The 21,760-nt window shown below is 42.3% G+C and overlaps 5 protein-coding genes across 13 annotated transcripts in view; 2 read left to right on the top strand and 3 right to left on the bottom strand.

Annotated features, from left to right (window-relative positions):
• LOC107265051 overlaps window positions 1-21,760 on the top strand; it is a 67,638-nt gene that overhangs the window by 1,408 nt on the left and 44,470 nt on the right. The window lies entirely within an intron of this gene.
• On the bottom strand, window positions 814-2,678 carry LOC107265067. The gene has a single exon (XM_015734062.2). The coding sequence runs from the start codon at window positions 2,643-2,645 to the stop codon at window positions 1,770-1,772; it is 876 nt and encodes a 291-aa protein (XP_015589548.1). The 5' UTR covers window positions 2,646-2,678; the 3' UTR covers window positions 814-1,769.
• LOC107265074 lies at window positions 3,005-4,230 on the bottom strand. Of its 3 annotated transcripts, none has more exons than XM_015734074.2 (2): window positions 4,006-4,230; window positions 3,005-3,331 (listed from the first exon to the last, which is right to left on the bottom strand). In XM_015734074.2, the coding sequence occupies exon 2, from the start codon at window positions 3,303-3,305 to the stop codon at window positions 3,033-3,035; it is 273 nt and encodes a 90-aa protein (XP_015589560.1). In that variant the 5' UTR covers window positions 3,306-3,331; window positions 4,006-4,230; the 3' UTR covers window positions 3,005-3,032. The 3 variants fall into 3 exon arrangements, with proteins under 3 accessions (XP_015589560.1, XP_015589562.1, XP_015589561.1); XM_015734076.2 differs by lacking the exon at window positions 4,006-4,230 and adding an exon at window positions 3,539-3,990; XM_015734075.2 differs by lacking the exon at window positions 4,006-4,230 and adding an exon at window positions 3,637-3,990.
• Window positions 9,554-11,033, top strand: LOC107265060 (facilitated trehalose transporter Tret1). The gene is made up of 2 exons (XM_015734054.2): window positions 9,554-9,620; window positions 9,697-11,033. The coding sequence occupies exons 1-2, from the start codon at window positions 9,554-9,556 to the stop codon at window positions 11,031-11,033; spliced, it is 1,404 nt and encodes a 467-aa protein (XP_015589540.1).
• Window positions 14,347-21,760, bottom strand: part of LOC107265070 — a 21,613-nt gene continuing 14,199 nt past the window's right edge. The window contains exons 1-3 of one of the 2 annotated variants that reach the window (XM_015734067.2): window positions 15,161-15,308; window positions 14,696-14,852; window positions 14,347-14,619 (exon numbers count right to left, since the gene is read on the bottom strand). In XM_015734067.2, coding sequence (XP_015589553.1) covers window positions 14,465-14,619; window positions 14,696-14,852; window positions 15,161-15,295 — 447 coding nt within the window. In that variant the 5' untranslated portion in view covers window positions 15,296-15,308 and the 3' untranslated portion in view covers window positions 14,347-14,464. Of the gene's footprint in view, window positions 14,620-14,695; window positions 14,853-15,160; window positions 15,309-21,760 lie in introns of those variants that run through there. The other variant, XM_025082548.1, reaches the window with a different exon arrangement.

The raw sequence follows: 21,760 nt of genomic DNA, 5'->3' as shown, positions 1-21,760 counted from the left end.
CACTGGCTATGCGTGTAAACTATGCGTGACTTTGTAAGTGAACGTGTAGTAAATTGCGAAATTACGAAAAGGAAAAAAATTAACGATGCCCGGAAGTCGTTTTATGGAATTAACGAGTATCGTATCGTAACGTGATGTTTCCAACGGGGTAGAAACGTCTAAGAGATTTAAAAAAGACTGCCAAACAGTGTCATACTAAATTCTCGTAATAGAATTGTCCTATAGCATACATAATTAGGTTGTATTTTTCCTATATATTTAATTGACAATCTTCCGCTCCATTAATTGTCACGCGCAACTATACAAGTATATATGTATATACATATATACGCACATACTATTCCCAATAACCTTTAATCGATTTCTCACGACGCACATTCGCGTAATACAAATCCATAAGTAATGGAAGGTCAGTCTGTTTCTTCGTAACAGCTGAGTCCCTCGCTCCTTTATTACGCAAGTAGACAACTAGGTATTATATATATACATTTTTCCAAGAATATATATATATATATATATTGAAGTAAACAAAATTACGGAAGTAACAATTACAGCATTATTTCTGTTATTAATTGCGATATTTTAATGCGTACACTTTCCTTTTGTCTCCCGAGCGCTGCCTTGAGTCAAAACTGCTTTTAAATATTCCTAACGTCGTTCCCCATGCATGATATTACAAGTGCTATGTCCTTTACGGGACGCAATGTGCTCGTTTTGCATCGTGCCAAACCAAAACGGCCACGGAATATCGAATATAGACGGAGCGGATGCTTGTTCGAACCATAAAATGAACGCACTGTTCCTTGCGATTACTTTTTTTTTTTTTTTTTTTTTTTTTTTTTTTTCCATGACGGCAGATAAGTCGACAAGAGTTACATGCGCACAATCGCATCCAAGTGCATTACTGGGTCTTCGCATTTGCATCGTTTGTTGGCTCGCATTTCCGACGCACACCCGTTAATTCCAATGCCGAATGCTAAGAGCATTCTTGGAGCGATGCACGTGTGTAATCACACGTGATGATAAATATTTATACAACGTATAGGGGGTATTCCCATTGCATCCCACGTTGTACATACAATTATTTATCGCACAAATGACTGTGTTGGTATAAATATGAATTATTATATTGTCTGAATGACATATCTTAGGCACAGGCTGGAGTAATGCTTGGAGTGGAATTTTTGAAATTTTCAGATAGTTTGAACGAATTAGAATTTTTTGAGTTTTGCAAAGTTTGATAATGCGATTGGAATTTTTTTTATGGCGATTGACAGTATCGATCGGTAGTTGAAATTTTTGAGTAGTGACGTATTTAAAAAAATATTTTTCACAAATATTTATCGGAATTGCCACAGTTAAAGTTATTTTTCTATTTACGCGCGAGTATATCGTCGTATACGTATTTTGGAGTTATGTAATTGGAGCCCTATATATTTGGATTTGTTTGGGAGTGATCCTCGAGGCGATTATTAAAATTGCGTAACTTGTCTCACGTTATTATTTCCAATTTGAATTTATGTGGAAAGTACATGTGGATGAAATTTTTTGTTTTTTCTAAGTGATCGTGAAATCTTGAATACTTTACGCCGTTGGCATCTCTCTTCAGGAATATTAAATACAACGGTGCCGAGCCTCCTCAAGGTCACCGTCTTTTGATTTCTCTTGGTCACTCGTGTAAAATTTCATCTCTCATTTCCGAGACCCGAATGGTCTTCGTTAATTCACACCAGTTTCCATTTACCTTGTAATTGGCACTGATAGCGTCCTTAGGGCCATTTTCGAGTCTCGCCGCAACTTAATTCATCCTCCAGACCCATTGTCAGGGGACAATACTCCTCGGGAGAGACTCTCTCCAGATCGCCGATATCGGCTTTCGGCTTGAATGGCAATTCCGAAACTAGTACTCCCTCGGGAACTTCCTGGACTATGCTATCATCTGTGTCGAACTCCGAGAAATCGTCGTCGGCCGATCTTTTGCTTTTGGCCGATTCGAAATCGGCGTCTGTCAGCGTTATTATTTTCACCTTAAGTTTCTTTTTGCGTTCTCTCGGTAATTTCATTTTTATCCTCGACAATTTTTTCTCATATGATTCTCCCGACTTTTGTTTATTATTCGCTGCTCCGTCGATGGATTTAGAGACTTCAGCCTTGGCAGTTTTAGCAGTGTCAATAGTCGTACGCGACTTTTCCGTGGATCGATCAGTGAATGCGTTTCCCTCGCTAAGAGATTCGTCATTCTTCATTGCTGTTGAATTCTTCGTACTTTCCAAGAATGCATTTTTATCGATGGATGACTTCACGACCTCGTTTTCACTGCTGCAACTCGTTTTATCTTTTCCTGACCGACTTTCCGTATCCTTAGAATTAACCAGATCGACGGTACAAGTCGGCTCATCGAGAAAGTCGATAATTTTCTGGAGGCCGTCTAAATTTTCGACAGTCGGTAATACAGGTGCAGCCTTTTTATCGGCTGCGCCATATGCATCCACGTCAGCGCGCATTTTTGGATTTCTTTCGTATTCCTCGTGAAGATACTTTTGAAATTTTTCTTTGAAATAACCGTCGATCATTTTCCATACGCTGCTGCTGTACCAGGAGAGCACGCCAATAAGAAAAATACCACGGAATACCAGAGCCAACATTTTCCACAGATTTACTTTATCGACTGTCGATAAAAACACTTTCGACTCTTATTCAAATATCTATCCGACACACCAGTTCCACCGTTGGTAAAAAGCAAAATCCATACTCATCGCTTCAACAGGAATCTCAGTACCATCGTTAGCACTGCCATCTACACAGACTGGTCGGATTTACTTAATCTTTTTTCACGTCCAACTTCCCACTTGACCCAACGGTTACTTTCGTCTCTTGCTTTCAAGTCAAACAAAGGTATCTCAATCTTCCTTTTTAGCAAACAAATTGTCGTTTACTCTCATACACTGTCAAAACGCCATATTTCAAAAATCCAAAGGTTACCCTTATCCTTTTTTTCTCTTTCTCCAAATTGCTTATCAAGACCCACCACCTCACTCCTCCTCGCCCATAAACATGTCACGAATAATATTAACAGCCTCCTGCATATTCGGCCACGCCATAGTCACGAAAACGACTAAAGAATTAGCCAGCACAAACAGTCTCATCATATCGACTCCATCACTCGATCGCAGCCATTCGCCGAATCCCTGATTGTGACTATCGTCGTCCAGTGGTGCCAACTCCAATTTATTCTCTTCGTCCTTCTTCGATTTCTCTTGTTGATTCTTATTCCCCTTACTGTCCGTAGCGCCGCGTTTCTTCATAGCTCAATCTCCTACCAATGTCTCATCTGAAAATAAAAAATAACGCTTGACACATTATTACGATACCAAGCGATCCGATATAAAAACGTATTTAAATATTCAATTAAAAAAATTGTTTATCAATTATCAAAAAGTCTTTAAATTCCAGCCAGTCACCCATAAGCATCGTCACGTTATACACCACTTTTATCGTGCACTGTAAACGAATATCATAAACGAGGACGTGACCGTACAAGAAATGGGTCCATGTTAAAGCCGTGGTCAGCCACTATGGGCAAAATGCCGGAGCGAATAGCGGACGTTATCAGCAGACGACAGACTCCGAACCCACCTCGATCCCGTTTCTCACAATGCAATGTCTCCCATCCGGACCTTCTCCCCGTTTCTCCCTTCTGCTCGCTGCTTCTGCCTCCCTCGCTCGTTTCGTCATTCCAACCATTCGCTCTCCCTCCCTCTTTCTCTCTCCACCGTCTCTCCTAGTTATTCACGTTTCCCTTCCTATTATTCCTATTCGGGCCGCGCGTAATATACCATCAAACTTGGCCACCCGGCAAAAAACGTATCGTCTGCCAACTTGCCCAACTGTTGGGAACCTATTACAATTGGCTGCCAGACGTTCTGCCGGGGCAACCTTCTCAACCTTAACGACACATTTCTCGTTGCCTATTGGTTTAATCTGCTTTCGATTTCCTGTACTCACCGTATGGACAGCTTCTTATATATAATAGCTTCTTCTCCTACCTGGGACTCTTTGTTTATCAGCAATTCGTAATTTCAACTACCTGTAGCCACTGCTCGTGTACGCGCTCACGATAAGCTACCGCTTCACTTTATGATTATTAAGTTGGTATATAATTTTGGCCTACTGTTTTCACGGCGCGTGCTGCCTACGAAATATACGCTTGGAGCTTCCTACGTTCGGTTCGCTACGGTACTTGGAGTAATATGGCTTCGAATCTGGTTTTAAGCTCGTTAGCGAGTCCGTAGCAGTGCGGACGGTTCTCAATAGAATTTTTCGTCATGCGTTTTCATAGGAGCTTTTCTTTGTTTACTGAAATGGATTTTTTTTTTTTTTTCTTAGCCTTTTCTGTCCTCAAATTTTTCCATTTTGACTAGCACGTATTTCAATGATATTTTTTTACTTATTATTACGTAATTAGCACGTGACGGCTGAAATAATAGGTTGCATGAGCACTGGAAAGATTTAATTAAAAGTACCAAGCGTCACTGTACAAACGTGAGATGACGTGACACGTTGAATTATTTTTCTAGGTTCCTTTCATTCTCTTTTTAATTTGACAATTTTCTTCACCGATAAGCTACCTGTTAGTACTTGAGATTATTCGCGGTATTTCACGACCTCTCAGCAGTGATAATTAATTTTTCTAAGATTCTCCGTTATCCGTCTCGAATCTTATCGTTATTGGAATCAACCGATTGTTTACTGAAAATGATTCGTTGCGTACGAACGATATTGGTTATTTGTATACGATATAAGGATTTTATAGAAAATTTGATTATTTTTCTCCTTATCAATCGTCATTGAATTATCCTAAGCCGTTTTCCTTAGGTCCGTTCGATTTAAGTAATTCGACAATGTGATTTTTCATTATAATAATTTCCCAGAAAATTCGTCTTTCCAAACTTGTCTCATTCTCGTCCCACGCTCGTGACGCATTAAGGTTTAAGAAGGACCCGTCGAACTTTGACCTTAAGTCATCGAAGAATGTGTCAAGAGAGTCGAGAGGGGCTTTTTACCAAGCGCGGCTAATGCCTCCAATTTGCTTCCGATTCAAGAAGCGTATAATAGCGTGCCGAACTCTGCCGGCTCTTGAAGTTCGGTCAAAGTGTTTCGCCAGGGTGGACTTACTGTCTCGCCGATCAATCAGCGTCACCAGAGAGTCTTAACCCAGTCCAGGCCAGCCCAGCCGCTAAACGTGCCAAGGTAGGTCCCTCTCCGATATTCAACGTAAGACGAGACCCACCGTCTTGGAGTTCCTCTAATTGCCAGCCATCGGCCGCCTGTCGTTAACATTGTCGCATTAGGGCCGATGCCTTTTCCGAACCTAGGCACAAATTTCGTTCGACGCCAAATTTGATAAATTACTTGATATGCCGTATAGACTTTTGGAAGACGTAAAAAAAATGTATAAAACAATACCTTCGCCGGTAACCCTTAACGTTGGGGAATATATAGACAGAGGCGCGTACGTTTATTAAGGGTCAATATGGGTATAACCGACAGCCGAGTCTCTGGTAATGTCGGGTGACTAATTGGGGTCAGGAAGTTTTAGTACCAAAACCGACCTGCTTTCTCGGGGATGGATCAGATCCCTCGTTATGAGAAGGGCTGACTAAAAAGCCAATCCCTTCGTTGGCTTATTCTCTAGATCGTCATGCCATGCTCAGGTTAATCGGTTTCCTGTTGACCCCCGATCACGGCGGGTGAGGGGGTCACCAGGTAAGACGGACGCTTTCGGCAAGTATACGGGAATTCTTTGTACGGAATCGAAATCGTCGGGTCGGATGAAATTTATTGATTCCCACCGAGTGCATGCTGTGAGGTAATACATCGGCAGAACTGTATAGGGATGATATACGTATTTATGACGGCACTTTGACTTCCCGTTCGATTCTTGGCTTCTTAAAGATTCATGATATCGGTATATGGCGTAAAATACCTGTAAATGGCGTTATATAAATAACACGGCGTAAATTTTACTATAATGCTCGTCGTATGTATATACGTATATACCGATCTCCGTGATTTCTCCAGCGTCCTCTCGGTGGGCGCGGGGAAAATTCAAAGTTTGCAGCTGTGAAATTTAATTTCCTCTCGAGTGGATATCGGAAAGAGATTTACTTGGTTGGGAAAAAGAAACCCATTGGTTTGGTTCGCTAATGCAAATAAATAGCCGTCGCGGATAGGGCGTCGGGACGCCTTGGCAATTTTCTTATTTCGTCACGTTGCAACAGACCGATCCCCCGAGTACTTATGACATTAAATATTTCACATTAAAACGCAATTTTCCAGCGTCACGTAATCTTGGCTTTGGCGTCGCGTTATTGTCCTGAGAAAGTTGCAATTTTTCACCGACAGGTGTCACTATCGCGATTCCGAACGGTATAACCTTTGGCAATGTCGCAGCTAGGTCGGGTTGCGCAATTGATCGGTATACGCCGCGTGACGCAACTTGTTTACACGTTAGCAAGTCTACAGAGGACGTTCGAAAATGCATTAGCTACGCCAGCATAGTAAACAAATCTTGCAGCTTCCCTTTCGACAAAGTGCTCGGCTCCCTTTGCCCTGTGCAGGTACACCCAACTCCTACCTGAACTTTGACTACAGTGTCTGGCGCTTCCCGATTCAAGCCCTAGGGCACCTTTTCACCGTGGGGAAATTGACTCCTAACACTGTTACACCAGGCTTCGATGCCCGGGAAATATCCCACTGTCACGTGGCTGCGCCATTCAATTTGCCGCGACACCAAAATCATTAGGTCCCTGCTTCCTTACAGTGAGCCTCCAAGCAGACTGTATATTACGTATACGAGACATAAAGCTTTCACGTCGTCATTTGGCCGTAGTTATCGTCCCGATGATTTAATACTCTGGGACAGACCGTGGACCGTCAGCGATTCCCATTTAGCTCGTAATAAAATTTGGAAATTTTGCAAAATATCTTTTTTTTTTTTTTTGGCTTCCCTCGCTCTAACCACGCAGCAGCACGAAGAAACCTGCGGTGGCCGTTTGCGGGCAGCATTTGACATTGGAGACATTCGGCGTTTTACTCATTTTCTTTCATCTTCTTGACGAGGGTCACAATCCCGGTACCATTTATATTACGCTACCACGTATATTGTCCATTAGGCTTGAATTACGACATACGTGTTTACGTATCTCTTTCGTGAAAGCCACACGGTCCTACGGTTAGCCGATTTCTTTTACCAAGGAGTTCCCGGCAGAATTTGCTAGGCGAAAATTCACGCTGGCACCACTGTCACGACTCTTGAGGGCTTTTGGCTTCTTCTCGGCTTCCAACCCTTTGCTCTCCCTTCGTCTTGCCGGCTTCCATTCCGGGCGGTGGCTCAAGAATGCACTTGCCGGCGCATCCCTCGCGTTACTCGCTGCAGAATTACACGTGGAATCTGGGAAAACCTTACGCACTTGGACCAATCGTATTGGGGTTCATGGCTGACGGAGAATCTTTCGCGTTGGATCCTCGCTGTATGTTTACTACGGCGATCGATTTCTCATTGGTCTAAAGTGACGTTTTGGATTCGTCGGCTGTATCCACTGCATTGGCGGATTGTGCAATACTTGAGAATACACCGGAAATGAGGGACAGGATTGATGGGAAGGAGGTCAGGGCATGTCCCGTGGGTAACTCCGGAGGAATTCCTTCGAGGACGTCGTCTATTCTTGGTGCTGGGATTGACTGGTAATATCGTTACCCAAGGAGCTTCTCGAAAGTTGGTACCAGTCCCGTATGTCCCTAGAGCTATTTTCTCGAGTCCAATGAAGGTGGGTCGGACGATTTTAAAAAGAGGACCAATAAGGATACTTCAAACTTTGACAGATCCCCTCGTGTCTTCTTCTGGAGGATTTTGCAGGGAGAGGCGAAGTTAAGTGTGCGGAATGCTCCCTTTGGAAAGTTCTATATGGATATACTATATATATATATATATATTGCTCGCTATGTACACGTCTTGAACGGCTTCCACCTCAGAGAGTCGCTGCTCCTGATCTTCGATTTTTCACGATATAAAACTTCTCAAGGATTTACATTGGGTAGAGCTCTATACTGTAACGATCTTTTACCGCCTTTGGCACTTATTTGTATCTTTACTCTATTTGCCTGCTTTCGGCTGGATACCTGAAGCGATTTGCACCTCAATTTCATCCGTCGATCGAAAGATTCGGCAGTCTCGCGTGTTAGCGTAGCGGCGGCGAGACTACCCGGGTAGTTTATTTTTATTATCTGCACTAGAGAGCAGACTCGGCGGTTCGAGGATTAGACAAAAAAAATTTTTTTCATAAAAAATTAAATAAAAGCGTGTCACGTAGAATGCAATGATTTCGGAGCCTACGTTATTTTCGCTATGTAATCGCGTATTCTTTAATTTTTAAAATCATTATTTGTTGGCACTCCGTGATAATATTGCGCCGTATCTATATAAGGTTATTATTTGTTGATGTAAATATAACATTTTTTTAAATTTCAATGCAATACATTAGATTAACGTATTAATCATCGATACAGTTATTGTTATCGCTGATCAATTTCTTATCGGATACTACATGCGTCGAGACATTTAATGAGTAACATTGAATTTAAGATAAGAGTCAGATATACCTCGTGTCCGCATTTTTTGAAAACACCGTCCCCAAATTTCGAAATTCGAAAGATGTCCACAAATGAGACCTTTGTGGGACAGTTTACTATCTCGGTGCCAGGCATCCACTAGGATGTAATACGAATTAATTAAATGTGGGTCATCCGCAGAATGCACAGGGATTCAGTCCCACGGTACATAGTAGAAGGACTGGGATCTTTACAAAAGGCCAAAGAAAGTCAAAAAAAATTTGATAAACGGTATCAGTCGGGATGGTCCACTTTATCCACTTCATCCACTTCATCCACTTCATCCACCAGAGCTCCGAGTGGTGAAGACATCCTCTCCTTTATCGAGAATACCCCAGTTACCCCAGCTCGATACTTCACTGGGCTGCCTGGGTTGGGATAACCGGCCCTTGTCTCTGTAGTACTCCATGGACCAACGTCTTCACTGGGATGGAGGCTGCCGGGTGTTCCAGGTTAGCCGTCCACGATTCCGTCGATACCTAACTGCAGGTACAAGGATGACTCGATCGTCAGATGACTTCCGTGCGATTCGTCTCCACCAAGTTGGGTCCTTTTTCGTGGAATGCCACGTGGCATCAGAAATCAAGTTCAAAACTTTTTGTGAGACCGGTACCTCTAAAACCGCCACAGTGACTTGGCACCCTTTTTTTTAAATATAAAATAATTCTGCGCGGATAAGTCATCTGTATCGGAAATACTTGGATCGAATCGATATAGATGACTTTATCGTAACTACTGATAATCTGGCCGATAATGACATTTGTATTTCTTGAGAACGAACTTTCTCACAGTTACACTAGTTCTCCACGAGGAATAGGATCGGCCGTGGATCGTTATACCGGTCTCGATATTTTCTACCCGTCGGTACAGATCGGATCGCGAGATGATATCGAAACTTAAATTTGTTCCGTCCACCTTCCCATTCTGGCAATTGTACTCTGCCGTGACTGGTAAGAATTCAAGGCGTCCTGGACTGTGAACACGTGGAGCATTCTTTTATTATTATCATTATTTCATATTCGTCAGCCAGTCTGGTGATATTGTCCGTCGGATTCGCCGTTGGATGGACGTCGCCAGCGAGTAACCAGCTTTCGCTGAACGACAGCCAATTCTCATGGGTGATCAGCAGCTACCTGATCGGAAGTATAATGATCAACGTGATAAATCCATTGTACATATACAGGATCAGTCGAAAGAAGGCCCTGCTCCTTGGCACGGTACCCATGACCGTAGGCTGGCTGGTACTATCCATCGAGGATTCCTTCGGGGGTCTCTGCATAGGAAGAGTACTGACTGGCGTCAGTACCGGGATCTTGATCACCTCGTCGATCTTCTACCTGGCTGAGCTGGCCGACAAAAGGTATCGCGGTGCCATCTCAGCCTTCCTCTGCGCCATGCTGGCCCTCGGCGAAATCCTCGTGCACAGCTGCAGCCTCTTTGCCACTATGAACGACCTCAGCACCATCGCCCTGATACCGGTCGGCCTCTTCATCCTGGGCTCGTTCAAGATCATCGAGAGTCCCTACTTCGATACGCAAAACGGTCACGAGGAGAAGGCGCTGGTGTCCCTGCGCAAGCTCAGACCCTATTACAACGAGGAGGAGATCGATCAGGAGCTGGTGGACATCAGGAATTACGTCGATGGCGCCGACTGCTCCTATAAGAAATTTCCGACCCTCTTTTCAACGCGCGTCAATCGAAGGTCCATTCTCATCGTCGTCCTCATGAAGTTCGCCAATAAGTTCAGCGGCAGCCTCGTCGTGAGCAACTGCACCGAAAGGATCCTGAACCTGGCCGAGGTCCCGCTCGATCCTGCCCTTGCTGTGATCATCACCGACTGCTTCTACCTGGTCTCCGTGATGCTGGCCAGCAGCCTCCTGGACCGCGTGGGACGTCGACCGCTCTACATCGTGTCGGGAATCCTGACGAGCCTGGTCCTCGTAATCCTAGCCACCTTCTTCGTTCTATTTGACGCCGGATATGACGTCACTAGTTTCACATGGTTGCCGATACTGTGCGTCGGATGCTACTACATGGCCGTCTTCCTGGGCATACTCACTTTGCCCTACATCGTCGTTGCTGAACTCTTTCCTACGGAAGTCAAATTCGTTGCCGCCAGTCTCGCAGACATATGCGGTGGAGCCTTCGACCTGATCATGGTCATGACCATGTCCCAATTGTTGCGCAGTATGAGTCTTGGGGTTATCTTTTATATATTCGCCGTCTGCACGCTCGTCAGTAGTACCGCGGTGTTTTTCATTTTACCGGAAACCAAAGGAAAATCTCTTACGGAGGTGCAAGAAATGCTTCATCGAATTCACGGTCAGAGTTACGAGGCAAGTTTTACGATTGATAAGAAGTAACTGTTGTAGATAACGGAACAATTTTTTTTTTTCTCTTTTTTCCCCTCGTACCTCGACCCCCAACATTTTCCACGCTCGATCTTCGGCTAATGGGAAACTTATCTTTGACAATAAATTTTTTATGAAATCAAACTACGCGAAATCATCATTTTATCTTTTCGGGTCGACGCGGTCTCGTTCGCGCACTTCGGATTCGCGTGACGTCATACGTGGATTCTATATGTCATTTTACACGTACGACCGACCTTACCTGGAACGACGACAAAGACATTATTTGACTATCCGCACTTGGGAATTTGTCCTGGAACCAGTGCAAAGACTCCGGCTTAATCTTGGATCCGCTGCGCGAGCCTTGTGTCGAAAGTTTTTAACAGTAGTGCAAGTAGGGTAGAGTACCCGGGTACGTTTCGAGTATCTATAGCTACGTAGATAGAAGGGATGAGTCCAGATGGATAGGGCTGAGTACTATAGGGGGTTGAGAAATGTTCCTAGTACAGAACGCGTGGGAGATGCTGGTTCACTATCATCTCGTCTATCAGCAGTTCGCTAATGGAATCCTGGGATACTGCACTTTACGTCGAAATCTCAACGTACCGATTCGTTCCGGAGAAATGCTCCAGGGGTTGGATTAATTTCTTGTTACACCTAAAGGCGTTACATTGGATTATAACTGCGATACACTTAACCGTATATATACCAGTGTTATGCTCGTGGAAATTTTGCATTTGCATCGTTGAAAATAATTTTCGGATACTTCATTTTTTTTTCTAATTTGAAATTTCAATGTATACCAGTAGCCATACTTTGACGTACGTTACTTTCTCGAAGGAGTATACGCGACGTACGTGAAAAATGATCGGTCACGATTCAAATTAATGATCCTAACCTCAAAGTGCTCTTGTGCCGTATAAATGTCTCGTGCAAAGAATTTCTTTAGGATTCTTCACACTTTTCGGGATAGTCCGTACTCTTATTTCTTGTCTATCCTTCGTGGCATCTCCCAATGGTGTGTTTCGTATAACTTTTCTTAGCTTACCTTTTTCTCACCTCCTTTCAGCTCGCACTCGTATATCTATGTATTACATATACTCTGACCGCAAATAGCGCACAGTTTCTCTTTAGTTAGCCACTGGCATGCTCTCGGGAAAAAGGAGGATGTGTCTATAAAGAAGCTCGTAAGAAAGTTTATCCGAGTACGGGATGCGCTCGTGACTCTTGGTTAGGACAAGAGTGAAGGAAAAAAAAAAATTCGAAAAAATGTCAACACACATGACAGTAGTCGAAGACTTTAGAACGCACGTGTTATATCTTGAGATTTTTTTTTTTTTTTTTATATATTCAAAGTAAAGTCATTCTATCTTAAATTTCTATTTATACGAGAATATTAGTGGTAGGAATTGGTATACGAATTTTCGAGAGCGTTATCACTGATAGTAAAGGCGGGAAGCGGATATGTTCGTTCCAGGCTGTAATCAATGCCGGAACCAGCGAGTGCAGATATACAACTAAACCCAATGGTATTTATGCTAATTTATGCTCAAACGTTTATTACCGAATGATACGTCATCCGCATTATACGAATGGGCGTTATCGAAATATCTCGTATTATCAATTAATAAAATAGCATACACAAGCCATTGTGCTTTTGGCATTCACGAGAATCGATATTGGCCAGGCGGTTTGGTGAATTTTTTGTCATCTTTATTTTCTACTTCAACTTAATTCTGTAAAAATAGATTACGAATAAAATTATACTTTTCGAAGTAATTTCATTAATTCCACACAGCCCGTTCGTAATGTCCCACGTGATTCCCATGTCTGTACCTTGAACACAGAACACGTGGTTTTCGCTTCGCGTTAACAACGTTAAAGTTCTCTTAACAATTTTACTTTACCCGGCTCAATCTTTCTCCTATACCTACAAACTTACTCTCTAACCAAGGTCTATGGGAAATCGAGCGCGATGCGCCTCGGCTACGTTTATATAGACTTTTATCGCGTTGAATTACTCTGGAAACAAGGCAAAACGCCGACACTGCCGTTACAGTACGGTAAGTATAGGTATATATACGTACTGTAGATATATTATACGTTCGCGCTAGGTAAATCGAGGGCGAGGACTGAGATATTGCCAGAAGAGGTGGCTAAATTACTGGGGTGTTTATTTCCGTAATAAGGCGTGACGTAATTCCGCTAAACCCTCTCCGAACTTCCCAACGGCTAATCCTTTCCAGTTCACGATGTCATCACACTCCACATCCCTCATTCTACTCGGAGCAATTGCTTCTCGTCGCTTTAATAACAAATCGATTCGGCTATCCCAGCCTCGGCAGTTTCCTTGCTATCCCCTTATTTTAGCATGAAATATACATATACGTATAGTATGGTACCATGAATTTACGTGAATATTCCTCGTGAATTTGAGACCGTGTTATCGGGCTCAACAGCGAATTTTTTCATTGTCGGGTCATACGAATTAATCGGGATCGACAATTGATAGGCGATGTATTTAACGGGTGGATCTTTAATTACAGCAATATCCGGGATAATTAAAAAAGCTTAATTAATTACTCTATTAGATTTCGATTTATGAAAGTGCAAGTACAGTTTCGAATTGTTTATTCCGACATACTGGGAATTTCCTGTGCCTTAGACTTATTTGAAAGTTCATCCACGCTTTTACGCAGAATCCAGCCAGTAGCTATCGCGTGGATCGCGATTAATTAATTAAGTGATGCTGCTGTACGCTAATTGGCCCCGCACGGTGTTGCACGTTCTCCCGCGTACGGTATACTTGGCTAATCTACAACCTCCTGGTGGGACGATCTGAATTGCTGTGTGGTTCGTTGGATTTCTTTTTTTTTTTTTAATTGCCGTCTCGCTTTTTATACACGTACCATGATCTGCGTCTTGTAAATTTTTTCGTAAAATTTGATTCCACGAATCTTATCGAAAATCATCGACATCGCGGAAAAGCGATAACTGATAATTTCGAGAAATTTTCGATATCGGGATAATAAACTCTGACGATCTTGTACTAAAGATAACAGAGCATCCTAAAGAGAAAATACTAACTTTATGCCGAGAGTGATTATCTTTTTCTGGGACGAATATGAGATCGAGAGAACGGGAGATGGGGATGCTGTAACAGTGATGGGGACTGGATGAGATGATCATGAGGTGTTGGAGGGGGGGTATTATTTTTTATTTACGTCTCTAATGACGTCTTTTATATTGATTTATTTTTTTTTCTATTTTCCATAAAATTTTCGTTTTCTCAAAACATTTTCATTTTCTTTTTCTTTTTTCAGGTAAGCCGTTTCGAACAATCCGTGTGTACGGTAAGGTAATAAAATTTGTAATGACACTTGTACACATATGGTTATTAACTTTCGACAAATTGGAGAACGTATAAGTTATCGTGCGTGTATTTAATGTGCTCCCACGACTACTGTTACGTAACTGTGACTATTTGGCGTTACGCGAATATTGAAACTGCTTCTAGAACTTCCAAGCGCGTAGGGTCGATCGCAGGCGACTGCATAACTGCCGCGATCATTGATAACACTGATGTAGTGAATGACACCTGTAAAAATACAATTAAAAATTTTAACAGTTTTGGGGAAAGAAAATTTTTTTTTTTTTTGAAAATTTTTTTTCACCGTTCGTAACGGCAAGGGCGATTTCTTGACCGTAAACGTCGTTGGTAGGATTGTCAATTTCCAATGATCTCCAGAAAAGCGTTTCTTCCTGTTGTCTCTGGCCAATCACGAGATCCCCGATGAATCGCGTTTCCGCATCGGCCTCCGTTAATCTTGACTTGAAACAAAGTAAAAAGGAACGTTTAATTAGTCAAGTTCGTACGATCAATATTATTCGTAGGAGCTCAGCCGTAATTGTGTTTCTCGCGACGTGAATGAAAATACGTCGTCTCGTTTTCGAGTTTCTTAGCGAGGATCTCGAAGGGCGGGAAAGTTTGAAATTTAATATCGTCTCGCGAAATCCGTGATTTTCTTCTTTTTCACATCGCTTCGCTTTACTCGCGCCTCCGTATACGTAGGATGGAGAATCCAATTGTTTGGATGACCCAATCGAGACTTGCCGAAGTTATAAGCCGATTAAATTACCAATTCATTGGCCGGTAGTGCGTCCTCCGTGGTGAATATCAAATTCCTCGAGTTATCAGCTGGCGTCGCGTTCTTCGCTACGACGGCGCGAAGCAGCGCGTGGATCAGCAGGACAAACAGAATTTGACGTAACATTTTTTATTTTACTTTTTTTTTTTTCCCTCAGACAATTTAACTCCGCTCCCAGGAAGTTCGCTGCTCTTTATATAACGAAAACGAGGGAAACCACTGAATATCAACGATATACGGATATCGCGTACGTTCACCGTTATCGCGTGACTTCTTGCACGCTTGGAATATAAATTCCAATGAATTCCTAACCTCAAAGCCGACTTTTCACTATCTGGCGGAAACTTCTGCGTCCCTGTTATATTCGTATCTGCCGCGAATGATTGGACGGTTTTTACTAGGTTGGTACTTATATTCCGTATTTCCACTTGATTATACCTATGCATATGTAATTTGAATTTTAAAATCTTTCGCCGTAAGAAAATAATTTATTTAATTTTTGAATAACGACGTAAATATTACTTACGAAAATAATTCTTTTGCCGGATCAAATTTTCTGCTTTTGTAGAAATTTGCCGAAATTACGTGCATTCACGAAATTTTTGGCTCGTAATACGTCCGCCCATGTTTACCGCCATGACCATAAAATATTACCAGATTTCTTTACAATCTAATCTCAGGTACCCTTTGAACTTTTTTTCTACTATTAAACGAAAAGACATATATACCTGTACTATAATGTCTGGCGTAAATATTGGAACAACCATTGCTGCTTCTACGTCAGGTTCATACGCGGGGTCCGTGCTGTAGAAACGGTAGATTGTTGGTCGGTGTTCTTAAAGATTATAAGTTTCTTCGGTGGAGGTAAAATCGAGCGTTGGCTAAGAGAGTGTCAGTAGGAACTAGGTATATACAGATATATATAGTAGGATTGTCAAGAGCTATAGCTTCCTTAGCGGGAAGTACTAAAACCTCCCGAGGGCACGTAGTCCATTTTCATTCTTTCTCTCTGTTCTTCCCTTCCTTCCTCTGGCTGAACGTTTCGGGCTTTCACACTCCAGAGTGAACTTTCTTGGCTCTGGCAGCCAACGTAACGACTGCATCTTTGAAGTTTTCAGCAATACTTCTACTAGTTCAAAGATACCTCGTCTGGCGACGAGCACCGACTCTCATTTACTAAAAGTTCATAATTACAGGATCAAGTTGTACCGTGCAGATGTATCTTGTAAATTTTACTGACGTCACGTCATTATATTATTATCTTGATATTTTACGGGAAAACGCGTTAGCTCTCTTATAGCGGATTGCAATGTAAATTACAAGGATATCAAAAAAAAAAAAAAAAAAAAAAAATGATTTTCCATGATTCCCTACCGTGTTAGGAAATATAAAAATCGTATGGTAATACACGTGTTACTGGGTCTCGATCACGCCTGGAAAGATAAAGGCGGGTACGCATCAGCTTGGAGATAGTTTTCTGTGTCACGGAGTCGACGTGTATATCGAGTCTAAAAGGGATGCTGATCGATTCATCATCCCGCGGTAGCGGTAAGAGCTTAAGGAATACATCTAGAAACACGATCCGTCGCGTAAAGCTAAACCGCCTTTCAGATTGACGAGTCAACAGTATCATAAAACACGGCCTAAAAGGGCCTGTTTCGAAAGATTATTCGTCTGGTACGAAGATAAGAAAATTGATGAAAAAAAATTTTTTTTCGTACGCGTTTACCACCTTTCGAATTTTTATTTGCCATTCGAAGAGACCCGGTACTCGGTGATTCTGCACCAGCAATAACGAAGTACCGGCGGGACAGCAAGTTTAATTCCCGAGTACCTCAGAAGGCCAATTCGTATCAAGATATTCGAGCAGACGGACAGGCATAATTTGGAGTCTCCAGGCACGCCTTGTAAATACGTCTGGAAACTTTTGGTGCGGGGGACATTTATTTCCCGAGTCCCTGGACCAATCGTTCGGGACACCGTCGAGGGTTTGAGAGGCTAATCATCCGGCAAGACTAACGCGTTAGCCGCTGTGAAAATGGTAAGATTGGTAAAGGGGCCGCCAGTACCGAAGCAGAGTGAGAGAGAAAGAGACTCGGAGAATAACTAGGATATTTGTAGCGAGGAGTGTCCGAGGTGTGTGTAAGGGCTACCGGGGCGAAAAGGGGGAGCAACAGTTGCGTGGGTGGATGCGCGTTTGATGAGGGAGTCGAAGGAAGGAACCGGGTGGGGGAGCAGCATGGGGGGTGGACGTAGAGGAAGGACGTGGCTCAGTACCATTCTGGCTGCCGCACGGTGAACAAGGCTCACCTGCACCTCCTCGTTACGAATCTCATAAATCCTCGGGACAATAATTGTAACGTAACACGTTGTAATCGACGCGAGCGTTGAATAACGCGCGTTCACGCAGTGACCTCTGTTGAACTTTTTCGTCATTGACCCGTATGATTTTTTTACTCCTCTCCCACTCAACATGTACGTAGATGTATTTTTGGTGACTTGAAAGAAAAAAAGAAATATATGCGCGGCAAATTCGAAATATGCGGATACTAGAGAGACTTCGCACTGATTCAAGGTATTCCCGACTGCGAGGAGGGTGGCTCGAGGAAACCTAAGTTCTCATTGCATACTTACGGGGGAATGTCTCTTGTAGAATTACGGCTGTTTACCCCTAGCCCTGTTTAGTGGGAGGCTCGTCCACGCGCCGGACTGCCTTTGACAGGGAAACTTATTTAGTCCAGTCGTAAAGCATGGACTTTCGACTCTCTCTCTTAATTGGGGACACTTTAACGAGTCTCTGCTTACGTCATTGATCGATCGATTTTTTTTTTTTTTTTCGATTTCGATTAATCGACGTTACTCGAGGTACAGAGGGAGGACGATTGTTTTTGGTTAATTTTATTTAATTACGTCACTTCTAAGCTGCAAGCCAAGACTGCAGCTTCCGATTGATCTTGAGGCATCTTTGAACTGTCCCCTTGAGCTTTTCTTATGGCGAACTGAGAACGCAGCTGGTGCGTCTTATAGGTAATCATGTGTCTTAAGCAACAATGGCCGCGTATTCATTGTGTCATATGTGTTTATATACGTATGTATGTATAATGTCGCCCAACATCCATCACCTATCATGCATGACGTGTGGTACAATCTACTGGAGCGGATATATGATTTTTAATAAACCGCGTGAAGTCCCCGATTGTCTGGCGCGTAATGAACGTTACACGTATGTAAGTCGGACTATTGTCGTTACTCTGTCATTCTGTTATTATGCAAGCTTCAATAAAGTTTCTGCGGACAGAAACCGCTGTCGCGTCGTTTCATCTATTGAACGTGCAATTTTAATTTTTTTTGCAAACAGTAAGAAAAAATTTTTTTTTTTTTAAATTTGCCAGTAAAATCATTGTTCGCATTACTTAACATTGACTTTTAGACAAACTCGATGATTTTTTAAGTGTCAGGATTGACTTTAAAAAAAAAATTTTTTATCTCTTAGTGAAAACTGACTACTCAATTTGTGCAGGTATTCGCAACTGAATTGCGTTTATTCATTTTACGTTACCAGTTTGCAATTGAATTCCGTATTTACCAGATTTGCGATAAGCTTCCGGATTGGGAGGGGTTCAATTGAATTTTTTTTGTCGGCTGTACATAATCCTATTAACGACGGGGGAAAAAAATTATTATCCGTAACTCGCGGAGACTCGTTATCCCTAGTGCCTTGGCTTTTTGTTTTTATTGTACCGGCGAATAAAAATTCTGATTTGCAGGACGTATAGTTTTGGCAATTTTTCTCAAGTAACGAGATTAATCTCTTGTCAGCGTCACGATTCTCGTATATTGCTTCAATTTTGGGAAAATTACACGGATCTTTATTGGCATCCCTGTTACACTCGTACCATGGACCCTCCAACCCTCTTTTGCTCTTAACACAGTCGGAGCATCCGACGCCTCTGTTAGACACGCAATTAATTTAAAGAATTCATTAAGAGTGCCGAGGAACGTGTAGTGAATGCCCCTTTGAGCAATGGGTGGAGCTGGACGAATTGTCTCACGGACCCTGTTGCGTCTGACGCGTCTAATTTGCAAGGGTTGTAAGTTGAATCCGTCCCTACGTCAACGTCCCGAAAGAAAGTGAATGATTACCAACTAACGTAGATTTTCATTACAATGCAATTACCGCACGAGAACCATCCTCCTATTTCGTATTGACTGAACCTTTGATAACGTGGGAAATTAATGTTTTTGTTGATTTCGCTGAAAACAAATGTTTTTGTTTACCCACGCGGAAGGAAGTTTTCACGAAAAAAAAAGAAAAAAAAAAAAGGGATCTTGAAACTTTCGTATCTGGCAAATGTGCTTTTTCTGATTTTAAAACGACAAACGGATCTTCCCAAAACTAGGTCCCTATTATAACGTTCGACTATCGTAAATTGTACCTGCCGTCTATTCTTCTTCGTAAAGTAGTCGCTTGCAGCATACATGAAAACTGCACTTTACGCTCCGCTACCTGTATACGTAATCCGCATGGATCGTTAAGTCGATCGAGTGGTGGAAAAGGCTTTCGGGACTCGAGGGTGGGAATATACTTGTTACGCGATGAGTAAATTTTTTTTTGAAAAATCCAAAAATATATACGTGTGGCAAATTTGTTTGAAATTTTCTTTTTCTTATAAATGGAATTTAAAAAATTTTTTCACTACCCATCACCGCAGACCCGGTACATTTACTTCATTTCTTTTCCTTATTATCCCCTCGCTTTCATCGTCCCTCTTGTCCCGTTCGAAAATTCGATCCCGTAAACGCCAGGCCTCCCATTATTTGGATAAAACACTCGGCGATGACGTCAACTCCTCCCCTTAGTAAATCACACTTCTCGTCTCTCGTTTTCGCCCACCTAGACCCGCGAATACTCGCACCCAGTCCCATTTGCGATTCGTTGCCGCCGATAGCCGAAATAAATTATCATTGCGTAAGAAGGACATTGTGGAAGAAGGAAGGGCCCTTTAACGTAGAAGCGTGAGGCTTCGTTTTCCATCTCTTAAATTTCGCCTCTACCTCTTAAGCAAAGTAGTACCACCTAATGCTGCGTGTACAGGGTGTCCTGAAATTCTATTCAAAGTATATTACCTTGTACTCTTTCGTGCCTGGTACTATCTTAATTTTCTTTTATTTTTACCATATCGTTCCCCGCCGCTCTTACTCCACTTTTCACCGAGGCTCTCGCTGCACTTGCATTATACTTACCGTCCGGCCAGACGCTTCGCGGATTCTCAATACACAGGGCGACACAGTCTTTACGAAACGTAAACGGATGTTAATTAGCATGACGGATTCTCGGCTGGCACAAATTGGCCAATGTAAATGAACCGGCTAGAAAATCTTTTATGCTAATTACTCACTTTCTCCACGAAGACGATACCCCATTCACTTAATTATATTTTAATGGCGAACGTAATTTAACGTGATTCTGCCTTGTACGAACTTACCAGCATGGAGGAGGTAATCGCGGCTAACATTTTATATCAGCTTTAAGAACGCATTGGGCAAATACGTGTCTTTGCACTAACGCCTATGTATTGGCAGCTGGCGCACCGATCCTCACGTAGAACAGATAAAGACGAGAAAGGAAAAAATATATATTAACGACTACGTTACGCTTTCGAGTATATAACATATTTACTCGAAATATGAAATATCGCTTGGAATATAATCAAACCCCTGTTTGCTAATGCGCGAAACCATCGTGAAATTGAAAACCGTTTTCATTCGCCTGTTCACGAGTATCGCTGGCAATTTACCTTTTCCCTCGTTCGCCTTTCTTTTCAGAAGCTGTTTGTTCCGCGAAAATAATAATTGAGTCTGGTGAAAACGCTGACTCTTTAACATCGCTTTTCATGTGTTCTTTTTTTGTCAATTTTTTTTTTCTTTTTTTCATTATTTTTTTTCTCGGTTTTTCCACGTTTTCTTTTTTCCCATACATTTTTTACCCTCCTTCGGATCCCATCGCGTTGCTTAACGAATATTTTGCGTTCGCAAAATAAATATGTACTCGTATCGCTCGTATAGTCTCGACTATCTGCCTGCGACTGATTTGCCATTGCAATTCTTTTAGTTTCACTACTGAAAGATCCTGAATGACTGTAGTTTTTGTTTAACGAGCAAGTTCGCGCAGTCTGCTAAAACTTCAACGAGACTTCAAACTCTATTTCCAACCTTTTTTTTTGACTCTGTAACGCTAATGGCGACGAGTCTCGCCACGCTGCTTTCATCTGTATACCCTATTCTTTTTTTCCTCCCACCACGCTGCTTTGTCCTTTTTGCAAACTTTTTGCGAGTTTCAACTGTTATTAGGCACGTTTAACCTGTCGTGGTTAAATATCGCAGTCACCTCGCGGACTAACTGGTGAATGATATATGCACTCGAATGCATACGATTGCATCAAAACTGTATATAACCATAAAGCTCACATTATGCGAAAGTCCTTTCAGAAAATATACAACCGACTCTCTATGGCGCGCCTTGCGAGAATTACGAGTCTCTCAGGAAATCGCGATATTCGTACCCATGTTTTTTTTTTTTTTTTTTTTTTT

The sequence above is a fragment of the Cephus cinctus genome, unplaced genomic scaffold, assembly GCF_000341935.2.
Source record: "Cephus cinctus unplaced genomic scaffold, Ccin1 Ccin1_scaffold0215, whole genome shotgun sequence".
NCBI lineage: Eukaryota > Metazoa > Arthropoda > Insecta > Hymenoptera > Cephidae > Cephus > Cephus cinctus.
This window is presented reverse-complemented; position numbering and strand designations above follow the sequence as displayed.

Bases quoted from the DNA above. Each gene is read 5' to 3' on its own strand.
- LOC107265067 (XM_015734062.2), bottom strand. From the start codon at position 2,645: ATGTTGGCTCTGGTATTCCGTGGTATTTTTCTTATTGGCGTGCTCTCC.
- LOC107265060 (XM_015734054.2), top strand. From the start codon at position 9,554: ATGATATCGAAACTTAAATTTGTTCCGTCCACCTTCCCATTCTGGCAA. The intron at 9,621-9,696 runs GTAAGAATTCAA...CATATTCGTCAG, and splicing joins ATTGTACTCTGCCGTGACTG to CCAGTCTGGTGATATTGTCC.
- LOC107265074 (XM_015734074.2), bottom strand. From the start codon at position 3,305: ATGAAGAAACGCGGCGCTACGGACAGTAAGGGGAATAAGAATCAACAA.